The sequence below is a fragment of the Onthophagus taurus genome, unplaced genomic scaffold, assembly GCF_036711975.1.
Source record: "Onthophagus taurus isolate NC unplaced genomic scaffold, IU_Otau_3.0 ScKx7SY_16, whole genome shotgun sequence".
Lineage (NCBI taxonomy): Eukaryota > Metazoa > Arthropoda > Insecta > Coleoptera > Scarabaeidae > Onthophagus > Onthophagus taurus.
The window spans coordinates 2,684,495-2,702,776 of NW_027248941.1; the positions used below are offsets into that span (position 1 = coordinate 2,684,495).

The following is an 18,282-nucleotide window of genomic DNA, read 5'->3' on the forward strand; positions in this document are numbered from 1 at the left end:
GCAAGAATATTTAAGATCGTTGTAAAAATGTTTTATTGGGGGATCTTTTTGTAGATTTTGGATAAGCCAAGTGTCGTCGAATCAGATAACGCTTTGTATAATGGAAGCTTTTAGGGTTTATTTGTTGATTGGAGTTTAGCAATTAAGGTTAATGTATTTAATTGGATTCGAATAAAAATGTTTTTATTTTTATTTTAAATTTTTATTTTGTTTCCTATGATAGGAACTAAAATTCTCTGTGGATCAGTCTTATAATTAAACAAAAATAATTAAAAAAAAAATTACCAACTAAAAACAATTAAAATTAAATTACGTTTTTATCATCACCTAAGTACAACATGAGAAAAGAAAGTATAAATTAATTAATTTTAATTAAAATCGGATAAAATGTACAAAGTATTTACAGGACGTCGCGTTTTGTGGAAAATTTTATTTTTTTTTTATGTTAATCGGATTCAAAAACAAGGACGGAGTGAAAATTTAATTAATTAATTCCCACCCAACACGACTTAATTAATTAATTTATGTACAAAAATCAATTTAACATTTTTTGAGCAATCAAAAAATCGTTTTTGAGAAAAACACTTGGCTAAATCTAAAAATCACTAGTTAATTAATTAATTATTAAATCTTTAATTTAATTATTTACAAATCGCGAGATCAAAATTCATCTCCCTTTTAATTTTATTTTTAATTTTACACTTTTTTAACGAATTAAATATAAATAAGTCAATAATTTCTTTGGTGATTTTTTCTTTTTTATTAAAAACAAACAAAAAAAAATTAATTTCGGAACAATTAAAAAAGAGATTTTATATTTCATTAAAGGAGACAAAAAAAATAATCTTATACGAATCGTCACGATAATATACTATTTACATCGTCCAGGTCTAACGACGATTGTTGCAAGTTCAATATCGAATCGATAGCACTCTGAACCTGTTCATCGATGATATTATCCGTCCCCGAGGGGCCACCCAAACTCGAATTAGTACTCGAAGTGGATCTCGTCGAGCCAGTCGATGATCCATTAAACACTTTCTCACTAAAAACGTTACCACTCTGATTTTGCTGCTGAAACATAACCTGATGATGTTGAAATTGTTGCCGAAAATGTTCCCCCTGATTATTCGGCGAAACACTTCGTTTCTTCTCAACGCGAAATTTTTTCAAACACTCCAATCTCATCGAGTCATTTTCGTGCTTCTCCCGATTCCTTTTTAAGTTATCTTTAGATTCTGATGAGATTTGAGGGGTCGATTGGGGCTGCAACGAGCTCAATTCTTTTTGTATGCAAGCCCATTCGTCGTACTCCTCTTGATTCGAATCTTCTTGACTCGGAGGGGTCACCTCGATCGATGGGGTTAATTGAGATAGAGTCGGGGGGTTTTCTTGGACATCTTGACGCAATTTAATCAACGATTGTTGCTCCTCCATCACAAATAAACGATCTAACATCATTAATTCGGAAGTTGGAACTTCTCTCTATAAAAAAAAATTATTTCATATCATTAATTAATTAATTAAATCAATTAAAACTAATACCATGCTTTCTTTAATCCTTAAACATTGATATTTATCAATCATCTTCGAGAATTTATTTAAATAATGTTTAGCGGTTAATTCGAAACACTCGTCGGCTGCGTCGAGGTCTTTCGAGCAAATTGGGGGCTGAGAAAAGCAGTGGTAATCCATTAATCGTTTGCAAGCGTCGGTTTTGTTGGAAAATGGGCGCGAAATGTCCGGTTTTTGCACCGAGGTTTGATCCAAACTAAATTGCTTCTCTAACCTAAAAATTAACCCAATTAATTTATTAATTAACCAATTAATTTAAAAAAAAAATTACTGCTCGGCAGCTTTTTTCCTCCTCTCCTGATTTAACTCCGCCTCGCTTTTCTCGATTTTAATTTTTGAGATTAAACCTTTCGACGTCGAAGAGCTCGGTTGGATTTGATTTTGTTGGATTTGAATTGATGTAACGTTATTATTATTATTACTCACTGGGTTAATACTTATCTTGCTACTATTATTATTATTTATTATGTTTTGAGGTGTCACAACCTAAAAAGATCACCAAAATTAATTCGAATTAACTAAAATGAATCAAAATCAAACCTGTTGACTAGAAATATTTTCACTATTAACATTATTCCTCCCTTGACACTGATTTTGGCTCAAACTCTCAACTTTTTGCGAGGGTAAAGGTTGCGGGTTAACAATCGTTAACTGATTATTATGGTAATAAACCTTATCCGGTGGTAATAATTTCCCTGTGGCCAAAATTTTTTGTTGCTCCTGAAACAACACGTTAAGCGCGTTGTGCATCTCCGTATCCCCCGGAGTCAATCTTGCGCTTAAAGTTTGAATTTGTAGCTGAATACTTTTTAAATGTTGTTGTTTTTGCGGGGTTAATTGAATCGTATGAACCCGCTGAGGGGGTCTCTGCCGAACGATTTGATTTTGGGGTGGAGGCGGAGGTAAAGGAATCGTGATAGTTTGAGACGTCGCAACTGGAGGAGGGGCTGTGTTATTATTCGTCGATTCTTCGATTATTTGCCCCAAAAGATGATCAACTTCATTGTTATTATTATTTCCCGCGTTATTATCGCTATTTAAGTTAAGATTATTGCTTAAATTTGGATTGGTTTGGATTTTTTGTTGATTCTTTATCGGTTTTTGCGCTTGAACGGAACTATTTTGAATCGGGGCGATGCTTTGGGGTTGCACGACGCTGGGTTGAACTAAAGCGGCGGGTTGTTTTTGGATTATTTGAATTTGTTGTTGTTGTTGTTGCTGTTGGGGTTGCACCTAAAATGTAAAAAAAGGATTGGAATTAAACGCATCGAAAAAAATAACCTAAAACTAAATTAGAATTGAAAACAATAAGTTCTCATCTCGTAAAGATAAAAAAAAATAAATAAGTTGGAGATAAAAATGCTGATTATATCAATTTGAAGGTTAAATTAATTTTTTTTTAGGTTATTTGACGCTTAATTGTCAAAAATGACGTTTATTTATTAACTAATGTTTCAATATTTTGAAATTAGGAATTTTGTATATTAGATAATTTGATACACAAAAAAAAATTGTACTAAATGTCAAAATTGACTTTTTTATTAATTATATAATTAACGAAATTAACTAATATTTAAGAAAAAAAAATGTAATTTTTTAATCCTTATAATCACAAACAACAAATTATATTAATTAAATTAATATATAATTAAATGAATTTTCTATTTAAATAGGAACGTACCCTAAATGTTTTTTACGATCTGTCAATGTCAAAACGTCACCTAATTTTAAATCAATTTGTATCGGAAATTCTACATTTTTAAGATTGTTTGAAGTACACCAAAACAATTTCCAACTTTGCATCAATGTGGTTTTCACAATTCTCTTTGTAAGTATAACAGCCATAAAATGATTTTTAAATTTGTATCAATGTGGAGTTTATTAATTGTAATGGCTAGATATGTAAATATTGATAATAATAATAATATAACCCGAGTATTCCGTATTAATGTATTCTTATAAGCAGAGGCAGCTTTGCTGCTGAGGCAGAAGCTTTCTTATTACAAAGTAATAAAAGATTTCTTGGTAGTATTAATTTATTATTATATACCGAGGTAGTGGCTCATTTTTATAACGTCAGAAAGTAGAGTTTTTTTTTAGTATAAATATACAATGTAATGAGTAAAAGATTGCCTTTAGTATAAATATATCATAATAGCTGAGGCAGCTTTGTTGCCAAATGTCACAAAACAATAAGAAAGGTTTTTTTCAGTATTAATATATTATTATAAGAATCTAAGGCAGTTGTGCTGCCGAGGCAATGTGTTTAAGGTTATCTTATATGCTAAAGCTATTGCCTCTGCAGCAAAACCGCCTCGATATTATTAATATTACATATACAATGTATATTCATTGATATTTTTCTGTCTCGATTGCTTAGCAACCTCAGCTTAATACAGTTCCATTAAAAAAGTTTCGAAATCTCTTCGTACAATGAAACTATCTTCATTGCCTCAGCAATATGGCTATATCGATCTGTAATGACATATCAATACAAAAAAGAAACCATTACTTATTACTTTATTATACTTTAGGGTATATATACTAAAACTGGTGCCTCTATTAATATATTAACACTACAAAGAATCCTTTACTTATTACTTTATACAGGGTGTATTTGAATGACATGCCCAAACTTCAGGGGGTGATTCTTTAGGCAATTTTAAGGGTACTTTGATATATAAACCATGGGCGACTTGGGCTCCCCTAAGGAGCTACACCCCTCCAAAAATGGCGGAAAATTTTGGTTTAATTTTTTTTTCTCAAAAACCATAAACGCTAGGACAGCGAAATTTGGGGAATATGTTTAACTGGTTTTAGGGCACGTTTTCACAGTATTTGGACTTTGAACCTATCCTTCTAAACTACTAAACGTAACCACCCCCTTTACATTTTTGCTAAAATTTTTTTATGCAAAGGGTAAATACATTAAAAAAAAAATTACATAGGTAGATGAAAGTATCCTAAAACTTTTTTGTCTCTCTAAAATTTTTCCAAAAACGACTAATTTTTGAGAAAAAAAAATAATAAAGCAAAACTGCCCGTTCAACAACGGGGTTGTCGATCAAAAGTTGGAATGAATTTTTAATGAAAAAATCTTAGTAGGCTTTGCAATCTTTGTCAGAACTATTTTTGACGTTTAAATGTCAGTGGTTTTCTTACTATTATTATTGTTTTTCAAATTAATTTATGAATAAAGTTCTACCGCATTTGCGCTCGTTCACTTGACGTTTCAAAATTTTAAATAAAACAATAATAATAGTAAGAAAACCACTGACATTTAAACGTCAAAAATATTTCTGACAGACATTGCTAAGCCTGCTAAGATTTTTTCTTTAAAAATTCATTCCAACTTTCGATTAACAACGCTACAGCTTAACTAGTGTTTGCTTAATTAATTTTTTTCTCAGAAACTATTAACTTTTCGAAGAACATCAGAGAGGCAAAAAAGTTTTAGAATATTTTCGTCTATCTAAATAAAATATTTCCAATGTATTTATCATCGTCATAAAAAAGATCTAGACAAAAATTGAACGGGGGTGGTTATGTTTAGTAACTTAGAAGGGAAGACCAAAATTTTTTGCCATTTTTGAAGGGGCGTAGCTCCGCAGGGGAGTCGAAATCGCTGATAGTTTATATGAGAAAGTACCCTTAAAATTGCCTAAAGAATTACCCCTGAAGTTTGGGCACGTCATTCAGATACACCATGTATATTAGTACCACTGTCTCAGCCTGTAATAATAAATTAACATTGAGAAAAATGTTTTTTATTACTTTATAACATTGAAACCATTGCCTCTGTAGCATATAGCTGCCTCAGTTGTAATGATACATTAATATTGAAGAAAAACTTATTACTTTGTAATACAAAAAGCTATTGTTTCAGCAGCATAGCTGCCTCAGTTTCTAATAATATGTTAATATTGGGAAGAAACCTTTCTTATTGCTTTATATGACACTTAAACCATTGCCTTGGCAGCTAGGCTGTCTCGGTTGTAATGATATATTAATACTAAAGAAAAAGTTTTACTTAATACTTTATATACTAGCGCTAATGCCTCGGCATATGTTTATACTAAAAAGAAAACTCTACTTTCTGAAGTTATTAACCCTTTCGTTACTAAGAGCGTACGCATACGTTTTTGTATATATGGGCTTGCTAAATGATCTTGAAAATACTCCGTAACGAAAGGGTTAAAATGAGCCACTGCCTCGGCAGCACAGCTGCTTCGGTCTATAATACTAAATTAATACTGACAAAAGAAACCTTTTATTAGATTGTAATAAAAAAGCTACTGCCTCGGCAGCTAAGCTGCCTCGGTTATAATAATATATTTGTACTAAAAAGAAAACTCTACTTTGTGGCGTTATAAAAATGAGCCACTGCCTCGGCAGCACAGCTGCCTCGGTCTATAATACTAAATTAATACTGACAAAAGAAACCTTTTATTAGTTTGTAATAAAAAAGCTGCTGCCTCGGCAGCTAAGCTGCCTCGGTTATAATAATATATTTATACTAAAAAGAAAACTCTACTTTCTAACGTTATAAAAATGAGCCACTGCCTCGGCAGCACAGCTGCCTCGGTCTATAATAATAAATTAATATTGTCAAGAAACCTTTTATTACTTTGTAATAAAAAAGCTACTGCCTCGGCAGCGAAGCTGCCTCGGTTTAAATAATTCAAATTATTATTAATTAATTTTTAAAAGAAATGGATTAAAATAAAATGTAAAAATCAATATTTACCTGAATCGTATGATTTTGAACGGCAACATTCTTAACAACTGGAGGCGAAGTCTGCACCCCTCCACTCTTAATAAGATCCTTCACCTGATGATTCCCCTTCTCCTTATTAATCTCCGCATTTTGACTCCCCATCAATTTCCCACCACCACCTTTACTCTGCACCTTTTTAATCGGCTTACTTTTCGGCGACAACTTCACCTGCCCTTTAACAACATTATTCCCACCATGCTCGTTACCGCCACCACCACCACCACTAAACTGTTGGTTATCAACGTTCGATTTACTCCCCGTCGAACTCCGTTGCATAAAAATCGTCTGTCCATTAACCGTCACTTGACCGCAACGCTTTAATTGTTCTAGTTGATCCGGGGTTAAATTCACAACGTAAGAAGTCGGTTGTTGTTGTTGTTGATGAGATGGTTGGTGGTCGTTGGTTGTGGAGTTATTCGTCGTTGAGTTAATCGGTTGCGGGTGGACCGTTTGTACGGGGGGTTGACTTTTTTGAAACGGTTGGACTTTCAGGATCGGTTGAGTTTGGATTTGTTGCGACGAAACGGTCGGTTGATGAATTGAAGTTTGAATACCTTGCGATTGGACCGAGTTCGATTGGATTTGGTGTTGAGATGATGGCTGGTGTTGAATCGAATGATTATTTTGTGATAAATTTTGACTCAAATTCTGAGATAAATTTTGTGATACATTTTGGTTTAAATTTTGAGACAAATTTTGTTGTAAATTTTGAGGCAAATTCTGCAAATTCAAATTAGCATTTTGATTCAATTGATTCTGCAAAATCGATTGAATCTGCGATTGAATTTGATTCTGAATCGAATGTTGCAACTGATTTTGATGAAAATTTTGCGGCTGCACAATCTGCATGGGCTGATGATGATTAACAGTTTGATGTTGAATCGTTTGTTGGACCGTCTGTTGCACCGTTTGCGGCTGAACAGCTTGAATCTGCGGTTGAATCGTTTGTTGGATCGTCTGCAACGAATGTTGCACACTTTGCGGTTGCACGGTTTGTTGTTGCACCGTTTGAATCGTTTGCGATTGAACCGTTTGTTGTTGAATCGTTTGAACGCTTTGTTGTTGGATCGTTTGAACCGTTTGAGAATGAACTTGCTGATCCAAACTCGGTTGAAGAACTAATTGGTGATTCAACCCAAACAAACTCTGCAACAACAACTGCGATTGCAAATCTTGATTGAGCGTCGGATCGTGTTGAAGAATCAACCTCCCGTCTTCCCCCAAAGCCAATTTAAACCCCCCCGTGCTTCGTTGAAGCATCAACCCGTTGTTAATCGTAAAATTCGGGGCAATAAACGGATTAAAAGGAACGGTTGCGTTTTGATTCGACGTCGGAATCACGTTACTTGGAAAAGTTTGATTTAAAACTTGCACCAAAGGAGTCGTGGGGGGTTGCACGGCGGTTAATTGGATCTTTTTCGAATCGGAGATTAAATTTTGCGGTTGAGGCGTATTCGGCTGAGAATGAATGGAGTTGTGATCGCTACTTTCACTCAACGATGTGTCGCTTTCAAATTGGATGTCATCCTCGTCTCCGATCCCCGACAACTTCATTATATTCGCCAAATCCAATTTTTGCTTCTTCTTTTTGTTATTGTTATTCGATAAATTCACTTTTTTCTTCGAAACGTGATTTTGCGTGATTTGGTGGCAATTTTGCGATGTTCCGTTGCTTGTGTTTGTGTTGTTATTGCTGACTTGGGTGACGTACGTGGTCGTGGGGGCTCCAATTTGCATCCCGTTCGTGAGGACTCGCACTAATGGTTGAGAACGAGGCGGTTGGATTTGTAGAACTGGTTGGTTTTGGAGGATTAATCCTTGCGGGGTTGCTGCTTGGACGTTGGGAAGTTTCGTTTGGGGGCGAAGAATGAATTGGACCCCCGGAGTCGTTAAAACTGGCATTTGATTTAAAAGAAGCGGTTGAGTTGGAACTATCGTTGTTGGTTGATTCGGAATTACTATTTGGGGACTAAAACAAATTTTTATTTTAATTACTATAATTCAAGAATCATCATGTCGCTTAAAAATTGATAATTTTTTTTTAATTGACCGTAAATCGCTCAAAAGTGTACACGGAAAAGTGTAAACGCTCCTGAATGCTAGATACTGTTGGCAAAACTGCTTAGAAAGAGGAAATATTATTTCAAAAAATTTCCTATTGCTTCTAAAATACTAGATACTGCAGAAAAAGACCACAACTTACTTGGAAAAGACTAAATACTGTTTTCAAAATAATGCCTATTACTTCCAGAACGCTAAAAACTGCTGTTATAGGTTTTGAGATACTTGGACTGGCTGCCAAGACTACTTATTGCTTTCAAAAACTTTAATAATTGTTTGGAAAAGAGATATGCTTTCCAAAAAGCTACCTACTGCTTCTAGAATGTTAGATACTGCTGGAAAAGACTAATAACTGCTTGGAGAAGACTATTAACTACTTTCAAAATGCTAAATATTGTTGGAAAGACTATTTAATGCTTTCAGAAGACTATATACTAGTGCTTGGAGATGAGTAATATCTTTACAGATTTAAAAATTGTAAATTTTATTATTATATTCGTAATCTTTATAAAATAACCTTTAAAATGAGTCCAAACATGACGCACTTATCTCCAAAAACAAAAAAGTTAGAATACAAAGAACATTAAACCTGAAGTTAGCTACAATGAGGTAATACCAACCTTAATTTTTGATTATTTTTATTATATTTTTGTTTTTGCGACAAATTCTAAGAATATGCCAAAATGAAGGATTTTTCACGACGATTACAAATATGTCAAAATTGACGTTGACATTTCTAACCGGAAATTGACCATAACCTCATTAATATTGAAGATAAATATGTCGTGTTTGTACTCGTTTCAAAAGATTTTTAATGAAGATCACAAATATGTCAAAATTGAGGTTGATATTTTAAATCTGAAGTTAGATATCATATAATAGACAAATGGATAACTTCATGGATGATGTATTCAAAATAAAAAAGTATATATACTTTTTATAATATACTTAATAAGAATCAAAAATGCTTTCAATTGATACCAAAAACGATATATTTCGGTTAAAAAATAAAAAGTTAGGTTAAAAACTGTCAAATGTCAAATAATCGCCATTTTTTTCGCAAAAATTAAGATATCTCGATAACGGTTGGAGATAAATGGGTCGAGTTTGAGCTCATTTTAAAGGATTTTTAATTTTCTATCCATTTATGTTAAAAAAAAAAACACGTCTATAACTAAAAATTTGGACCTAGAACTAGAAAGTATCAGACTACATACAAAAATATCATTGTTTCTAGAAAACCAGATATCATTGGAAGTCTAAATATTTAATATTAATTTTATTTATTACTAGATACTGTTGTAAAAAGAACATAAATGCTTCCAGGATACTAAATATTCTCGTTATATTATTATACATTACTAATGAAAGACAAAAAATGCTTCTAAATAACTAGATACTTCTAAAGACTATTAATTGCTTGGAGAAAGCTAGATACTGCTGCCAAAGCACTACTAGTAATATCTTTCTGTGTCCCTTCCATTACAGATTTAAAAATTGTAAATTTTTTTATTATATTCGTAATCTTTATAAAATAACCTTTAAAATGAGTCCAAACATGACGCACTTATCTCCAAAAACAAAAAAGTTAGAATACAAAGAACATTAAACCTGAAGTTAGCTACAATGAGGTAATACCAACCTTAATTTTTGATTATTTTTATTATATTTTTGTTTTTGCGACAAATTCTAAAAATATGCCAAAATGAAGGATTTTTCACGACGATTACAAATATGTCAAAATTGACGTTGACATTTTTAACCGGAAATTGACCATAACCTCATTAATATTGAAGATAAATATGTCGTGTTTGTACTCATTTTAAAAGATTTTTAATGAAGATCACAAATATGTCAAAATTGAGGTTGATATTTTAAATCTGACGTTAGATATCATATAACAGACAAATGGACAACTTCATGGATGATTTGTTCAAAAAAAAATATACTTAATAAGAATCAAAAATGCTTTCAATTGATACCAAAAACGATATATTTCGGTTAAAAAATAAAAAGTTAGGTTAAAAACTGTCAAATGTCAAAATTAAAAATAACGATTTTTTGACAAATATTGAAATGATCTTAATAAGAATCAAAAAAGCTTTCATTTGGTACCAAATTTGATGTGTTTACGTTTAAAATAAAAAAGTTAGGTTATAATCTGTCAAATGTCAAATAATCGCCATTTTTTTCGCAAAAATTAAGATATCTCGATAACGGTTGGAGATAAATGGGTCGAGTTTGAGCTCATTTTAAAGGATTTTTAATTTTCTATCCATTTATGTTAAAAAAAATACGTCTATAACTAAAAATTTAGACCTAGAACTAGAAAGTATCAGATTAGATACAAAAATTTCATTGTTTCTAGAAAACTAGATATCATTGGAAGTCTAAATATTTAGTATTAATTTTATTTATTACTAGATACTGTTGTAAAAAGAACATAAATGCTTCCAGGATACTAAATATTCTCGTTATATTATTATACATTACTAATGAAAGACAAAAAATGCTTCTAAATAACTAGATACTTCTAAAGACTATTAATTGCTTGGAGAAAGCTAGATACTGCTGCCAAAGCACTACTAGTAATATCTTTCTGTGTCCCTTCCATTACAGATTTAAAAATTGTAAATTTTTTTATTATATTCGTAATCTTTATAAAATAACCTTTAAAATGAGTCCAAACATGACGCACTTATCTCCAAAAACAAAAAAGTTAGAATACAAAGAACATTAAACCTGAAGTTAGCTACAATGAGGTAATACCAACCTTAATTTTTGATTATTTTTATTATATTTTTGTTTTTGCGACAAATTCTAAAAATATGCCAAAATGAAGGATTTTTCACGACGATTACAAATATGTCAAAATTGACGTTGACATTTTTAACCGGAAATTGACCATAACCTCATTAATATTGAAGATAAATATGTCGTGTTTGTACTCATTTTAAAAGATTTTTAATGAACATCACAAATATGTCAAAATTGAGGTTGATATTTTAAATCTGAAGTTAGATATCATATAACAGACAAATGGACAACTTCATGGATGATGTATTCAAAAAAAAATATACTTAATAAGAATCAAAAATGCTTTCAATTGATACCAAAAACGATATATTTCGGTTAAAAAATAAAAAGTTAGGTTAAAAACTGTCAAATGTCAAAATTAAAAATAACGATTTTTTGATAAATATTGAAATGATCTTAATAAGAATCAAAAAAGCTTTCATTTGGTACCAAATTTGATGTGTTTACGTTTAAAATAAAAAAGTTAGGTTATAATCTGTCAAATGTCAAATAATCGCCATTTTTTTCGCAAAAATTAAGATATCTCAATAACGGTTGGAGATAAATGGGTCGAGTTTGAGCTCATTTTATAAGATTTTTAATTTTCTATCCATTTATGTTAAAAAAAATACGTCTATAACTAAAAATTTAGACCTAGAACTAGAAAGTATCAGATTAGATACAAAAATATCATTGTTTCTAGAAAACTAGATATCATTGGAAGTCTAAATATTTAGTATTAATTTTATTTATTACTAGATACTGTTGTAAAAAGAACATAAATGCTTCCAGGATACTAAATATTCTCGTTATATTATTATACATTACTAATGAAAGACAAAAAATGCTTCTAAATAACTAGATACTTCTAAAGACTATTAATTGCTTGGAGAAAGCTAGATACTGCTGCCAAAGCACTACTAGTAATATCTTTCTGTGTCCCTTCCATTACAGATTTAAAAATTGTAAATTTTATTATTATATTCGTAATCTTTATAAAATAACCTTTAAAATGAGTCCAAACATGACGCACTTATCTCCAAAAACAAAAAAGTTAGAATACAAAGAACATTAAACCTGAAGTTAGCAACAATGAGGTAATACCAACCTTAATTTTTGATTATTTTTATTATATTTTTGTTTTTGCGACAAATTCTAAGAATATGCCAAAATGAAGGATTTTTCACGACGATTACAAATATGTCAAAATTGACGTTGACATTTTTAACCGGAAATTGACCATAACCTCATTAATATTGAAGATAAATATGTCGTGTTTGTACTCGTTTTAAAAGATTTTTAATGAAGATCACAAATATGTCAAAATTGAGGTTGATATTTTAAATCTGACGTTAGATATCATATAACAGACAAATGGACAACTTCATGGATGATGTGTTCAAAAAAAATATACTTAATAAGAATCAAAAATGCTTTCAATTGATACCAAAAACGATATATTTCGGTTAAAAAATAAAAAGTTAGGTTAAAAACTGTCAAATGTCAAATAATCGCCATTTTTTTCGCAAAAATTAAGATATCTCGATAACGGTTGGAGATAAATAGGTCGAGTTTGAGCTCATTTTAAAGGATTTTTAATTTTCTATCCATTTATGTTAAAAAAAACACGTCTATAACTAAAAATTTAGACCTAGAACTAGAAAGTATCAGATTAGATACAAAAATATCATTGTTTCTAGAAAACTAGATACCATTGGAAGTCTAAATATTTAGTATTAATTTTATTTATTACTAGATACTGTTGTAAAAAGAACATAAATGCTTCCAGGATACTAAATATTCTCGTTATATTATTATACATTACTAATGAAAGACAAAAAATGCTTCTAAATAACTAGATACTTCTAAAGACTATTAATTGCTTGGAGAAAGCTAGATACTGCTGCCAAAGCACTACTAGTAATATCTTTCTGTGTCCCTTCCATTACAAATTTAAAAATTGTAAATTTTATTATTATATTCGTAATCTTTATAAAATAACCTTTAACATGAGTCCAAACATGACGCACTTATCTCCAAAAACAAAAAAGTTAGAATACAAAGAACATTAAACCTGAAGTTAGCAACAATGAGGTAATACCAATCTTAATTTTTGATTATTTTTATTATATTTTTGTTTTTGCGACAAATTCTAAAAATATACCAAAATGAAGGATTTTTCACGACGATTACAAATATGTCAAAATTGACGTTGACATTTCTAACCGGAAATTGACCATAACCTCATTAATATTGAAGATAAATATGTCGTGTTTGTACTCGTTTTAAAAGATTTTTAATGAAGATCACAAATATGTCAAAATTGAGGTTGATATTTTAAATCTGAAGTTAGATATCATATAACAGACAAATGAACAACTTCATGGATGATGTGTTCAAAAAAAATATATACTTAATAAGAATCAAAAATGCTTTCAATTGATACCAAAAACGATATATTTCGGTTAAAAAATAAAAAGTTAGGTTAAAAACTGTCAAATGTCAAAATTAAAAATAACGATTTTTTGACAAATATTGAAATGATCTTAATAAGAATCAAAAAAGCTTTCATTTGGTACCAAATTTGATGTGTTTACGTTTAAAATAAAAAAGTTAGGTTACAATCTGTCAAATGTCAAATAATCGCCATTTTTTTCGCAAAAATTAAGATATCTCGATAACGGTTAGAGATAAATGGGTCGAGTTTGAGCTCATTTTAAAGGATTTTTAATTTTCTATCCATTTATGTTAAAAAAAACACGTCTATAAGTAAAAATTTAGACCTAGAACTAGAAAGTATCAGACTAGATACAAAAATATCAGACACTACTGATACAAGACTAGATATTGTTTCTAGAAAACTAGATATATCATTGGAAGTCTAAATATTGTTGGCAGGCAGCTAGCAACTACTTCTAAAATACTAGATAATGGAGGTAAAAGTCTAGATACTGTTGTAAAAAGAACATAAATGCTTCCAGGATACTAAATATACTACCGCTGGAAGATTAATAAGGTATTGTTTCCAAAAAAATACTGTATCTTGTTGTAAAACACTGATAAGATTATATACTGCTTTCCTAAGCCTAGATATTGCTAACAGAAAACTAAATACTGCTGCAAAAGACCAATTACTGCTAACAAAAATAGATGCTGCTTCTAGAATAGCTGATAGTACCGATGGAAGACTAGATACTACTTTCAGAAGACTAAATATTGTCGCGGGAAGACTTGTTATTGCTAACAGAAGACTAAATCTGTTACAGAACATCAGACACACTTGATATTGTTTCTAGAAAACTAGATATCATCACCAGAAGCCTAGACTTGGAGGCAAAAGTATAGAAACTGCTTCCAGAAGACTAGATACTATTGCTATATTACAACAGTCTGGCGCTGAACAATAAATAAAACTGGAACTAACACTAGCACTATCACTAGAACTAACACAAGACCTAGAATCATTCAGGTTGAACCACTAGAATCAGGTGTTTCTAGCTCTAGGTTTAATTCTAATTTATTCATCCCTAAATATACATTGTAATCTCACCTAGTTTAGTGAAAATATCTTTACTTTTAAGTTTATCTACACTTCTATTATGTTCTACACTTTTCCACACATTCTTTTCATTTTTAATGTGTTATTTGGGTCATTTCACATTGATTAAGAAAAAAATCGTCGATTTTTAAGCCACATGATGACTCTTGAACTGAAATTCCTTTAATTAAGTTAATAAATCAAAGTTTAGTACTAACCTGACGCTCGGTTTTGGTGAAGGTTGCGGGCTGGCACTTGGTTTCGGTAAAATATTTAAATGCGGCTTTAATTTGATGACGTTTTGTTGTTGCCCGGTGATCGGTCGGGCCAATAATTGATTATGATTATTCAAATTGTGAATAATTTGCATCACCGGAAAGCTCGCAGGTTGCGGAGTCGGTGGTTTCCCCCCTAGCGAAGGTGAGGGGGATTTTAACCCCGCCGGAGAGCTGTAAGGGGACGCCGGATAGCTCGGGTTCGAATAAGCCGGAGACATCGCCATCATTTGATTTTGAATTTGCTGCGGCTTCTTGACCAGGTGGAGGTTGTTCGAGCCGACGGTGGTACAATTGGTACTCAAAGACTCGTACTCGATCAATTTTTGCGGGGCTTTCGGCGACTTGCACATCTTCACCTTCGGAATACCACTCATCGTGTTTGTGGGCGCGAAAATCGTTTTTATTTAGTCCAAACGCGCACTACACATCCCTCGTTAAAGGAAAGGAGTTAACCGAACTCGAAAAGGGCCATTTTTGGGGCGCTTCGAAAGAACGAGCCAAAACTCATTGTAACCCAACCGTAAATGAAAAACTCATTTTCTCACATTATATTTTCGACGATTTCCATTTAAAATCCGCTAAAAAAACATAATAAACATTATTTAAAAACGAACATAACCTCAAATTGGGAGGAGAAGTTTCGGTTGAAATTCCGCGGTTATTTCACTTTTCCCGCGGCGAATTCACCGCCGAGTTCACCATCGAGCGATTTTTAACCGATTCGGCCCCAATTAAAACGTTTAATTGATTGTTTACATTTAAAATTTTCGCAAATTTGCCAATAAAACAATAAAGCACTAAATGCTCAATATTAGGCAGCCATCTTTTTTTCTCGCTAACCCTAAATGTCAAATAATGGACTCAACCGATAAATAAATTTATTAATTTTAATCCGAAAAATTAAAATTAATTCGTTAAAGTAAATTAAATCCCCGCAAAACTTCGTAATTAATCGTTAATAAATCAAAAAATAAATAAATCATAATAAATTAAAGCAATAAACATAAAATGGGTTATATCGAAAATCGGGAGGAACCCCCCCACCACTAAAAATCTAACCTTAACTGATTTAATTCATTAAATAATTAAATTAGAATCGTTTTAATAAATTAATTTTTAATAAAGTTAAATAAAAACGAAAATATAAATAATAAATAGAATAAAATAATTTATCCCCCCCCCCAAACATCCAGCTTAAAATATAACCTAATGGAAGGAAAGGAGTAGGTGTCGGTGGTGGGGGAAATAACCAGAGAGAATTTAGCCAAAACCGTCAAGAAAACGCTCGTACAAAGTCGAAAACGTCCAAAAACACTCAAAAAAGCATCAAAATCGGCTAAAAAATGCTTAAATTTTTCGTAACGATAAAAATCGAATCGATAAAAAAGTGTGGTTATGTTCAATTCGGAAAAAAGGGTTCTCTATGACGGCGGGTACGTTCGTTAAAAATCGTTTAAAATAATTTTTTTTGTTTTGGAAAAGGGGCCCCGTGGCGTGCGCTCGCCATGAAAGCAACCGGCATGTTTTTCATGTAAAATGGATAAAATTCTACGTACCTACGGTGTTTTTCACATCACGGCGGCCGTTTAGGGGTTCGCAAACGTCGTAACACGGTTTCCGGGCACGCGATTGGTGCGCGGTTTAGCGTCATCGTTTGTTACGAGTAAAAAAAAATGTTGTCGTTTTTGAGGTTACGTGCGGGGCGCGCGCGATTTTCGACCCTATTCGGGGGCGATTTAGGCCCAATTTCGCATAGGAAACGGAATAATGTTTGTTAATACGCGGACGGGATAGCGTTTTGTTATATTGAAATTTAAGACGGCGGCGATGGTGGTTTGTAGAAAGGGTTTTCTTTCTTTTTTTAATGTTTTTTTTCGGTTTGAATGAGTGCGTTTTAAGAGAAGGCGTTGAAGTCCCCGCCCCGTTTTCCGTGGCGAGCCTCGTTGTCCGCGTCCGTGGAGGCGTTCGTTCAGATTATGGAACTCCCAATCAGAAACGAGCGCTTCAAATAACTTCTTAAGTACTGCGTTAATTTTATTTCTCGATTATTGATTTCAATTAATTCATTTCAATTAAACGTACTTAATTACATCAATAATCATTCTTTTAATGAATTAATTTCCTTGGGGATTATAACCTAAAAAAATAAAATTTGACGTTTAGATATCGGTAAAACAGATTACTAAAAAATTTAATTTAAATTCTCGCTCGTAGATGGCGCAATTTATTGTTTTATCTTCAAGGTTTAAAATAAAACATTTTAGGAACAGTACCATATAATTAATAATAATTAATTAACACATTTTTGGATGTAATACCTTTTTGTTATTAATCCTCCGGAAAATAAAACAATTTTTAATAACCAACAATTAATAAAAGAAAGGGGTACCAACTTAATTTAATTTTTGTTGGATTAGGTTTACCTCCTCCTAGATGTTGGAGGAGGTATACGATCGTTTCCCGCCAAAATAATTATACCTCCTGATACTTTAAGAAACACCTCTTCGATATTATGCGATCCTGATACACTTTGTAATTTTTACTCATCGAAAATGTAATTCACGATTTTTGTATTAGGAGCACATAAAATCCAGGAGGTAAATTAAAATATTAGAAGTAATTTGACGGAAAATACAAAAAATGAAATATGTATTATTTTCTTTTCAGCCAAATAGTTTTAATGAATAATAATTTGAGTAAATTTAAATGTAAAATTAACTGTTTATTAGGTGGGAAGAAATAAAAATCCCTTTTTTGTGTAACAATTTTATTAGCAATTGTACAGATTTCTATTTTACCAACATATTTTACAGTTTCCTGTAATTGATAGTAATAATAATAATTAGCGAATTGACTCTCAATATTCAGCTTTTAATGAATTTGCTGCTATAATATGAATAATTCGTAAATTTAAAGTTATTTCAAAAGAAAATCAAAAATTCGTTCTATTTAAAAAATACGTCAAACGTCAACGTTGATTCTAACCTAAATCATTACCAACCTAAAAAGTTAAAATCACCAAACTAAATCATTATTAATAAATAAGATTAATTAATTGTTAAATATTGTTAATTTAATATATCCGGAGTTAATTGAAATGACCCTTTTATAAATGTCACTTCATCACTTCTTATTAGGTTAATTTTAACCTATAAATCCCATTTTGCTTTTTATACTTCGATTTAGATAAGAATTAAAAGAAAATAAATATTTTCTTAATTCTTGGACTTTACAACCGTCTTGGTTCATTAATCTCC

The 18,282-nt window shown here is 31.5% G+C and overlaps 2 protein-coding genes across 5 annotated transcripts in view; one reads left to right on the forward strand and one right to left on the reverse strand.

Annotated features, from left to right (window-relative positions):
• The window catches only part of LOC111417674 (uncharacterized), a 53,670-nt gene extending 53,478 nt beyond the window's left edge, over positions 1-192 (forward strand). For all 3 annotated transcript variants that reach the window (XM_071201066.1, XM_023050027.2, XM_023050034.2), the window contains exon 11: positions 55-192. In XM_071201066.1, coding sequence (XP_071057167.1) covers positions 55-139 — 85 coding nt within the window. In that variant the 3' untranslated portion in view covers positions 140-192. The remainder of the gene's footprint in view (positions 1-54) is intronic.
• On the reverse strand, positions 167-17,255 carry LOC111417419 (putative uncharacterized protein DDB_G0271606). Of its 2 annotated transcripts, XM_023049691.2 has the most exons (7): positions 16,582-17,255; positions 14,966-15,603; positions 6,323-8,321; positions 2,116-2,808; positions 1,847-2,061; positions 1,546-1,789; positions 167-1,485 (listed from the first exon to the last, which is right to left on the reverse strand). In XM_023049691.2, the coding sequence occupies exons 2-7, from the start codon at positions 15,397-15,399 to the stop codon at positions 859-861; spliced, it is 4,212 nt and encodes a 1,403-aa protein (XP_022905459.2). In that variant the 5' UTR covers positions 15,400-15,603; positions 16,582-17,255; the 3' UTR covers positions 167-858. The 2 variants fall into 2 exon arrangements, with proteins under 2 accessions (XP_022905459.2, XP_071057166.1); XM_071201065.1 differs by lacking the exon at positions 16,582-17,255 and having other exon boundaries at positions 14,966-15,863.
• Between the last annotated feature and the right edge of the window lie 1,027 nt (positions 17,256-18,282).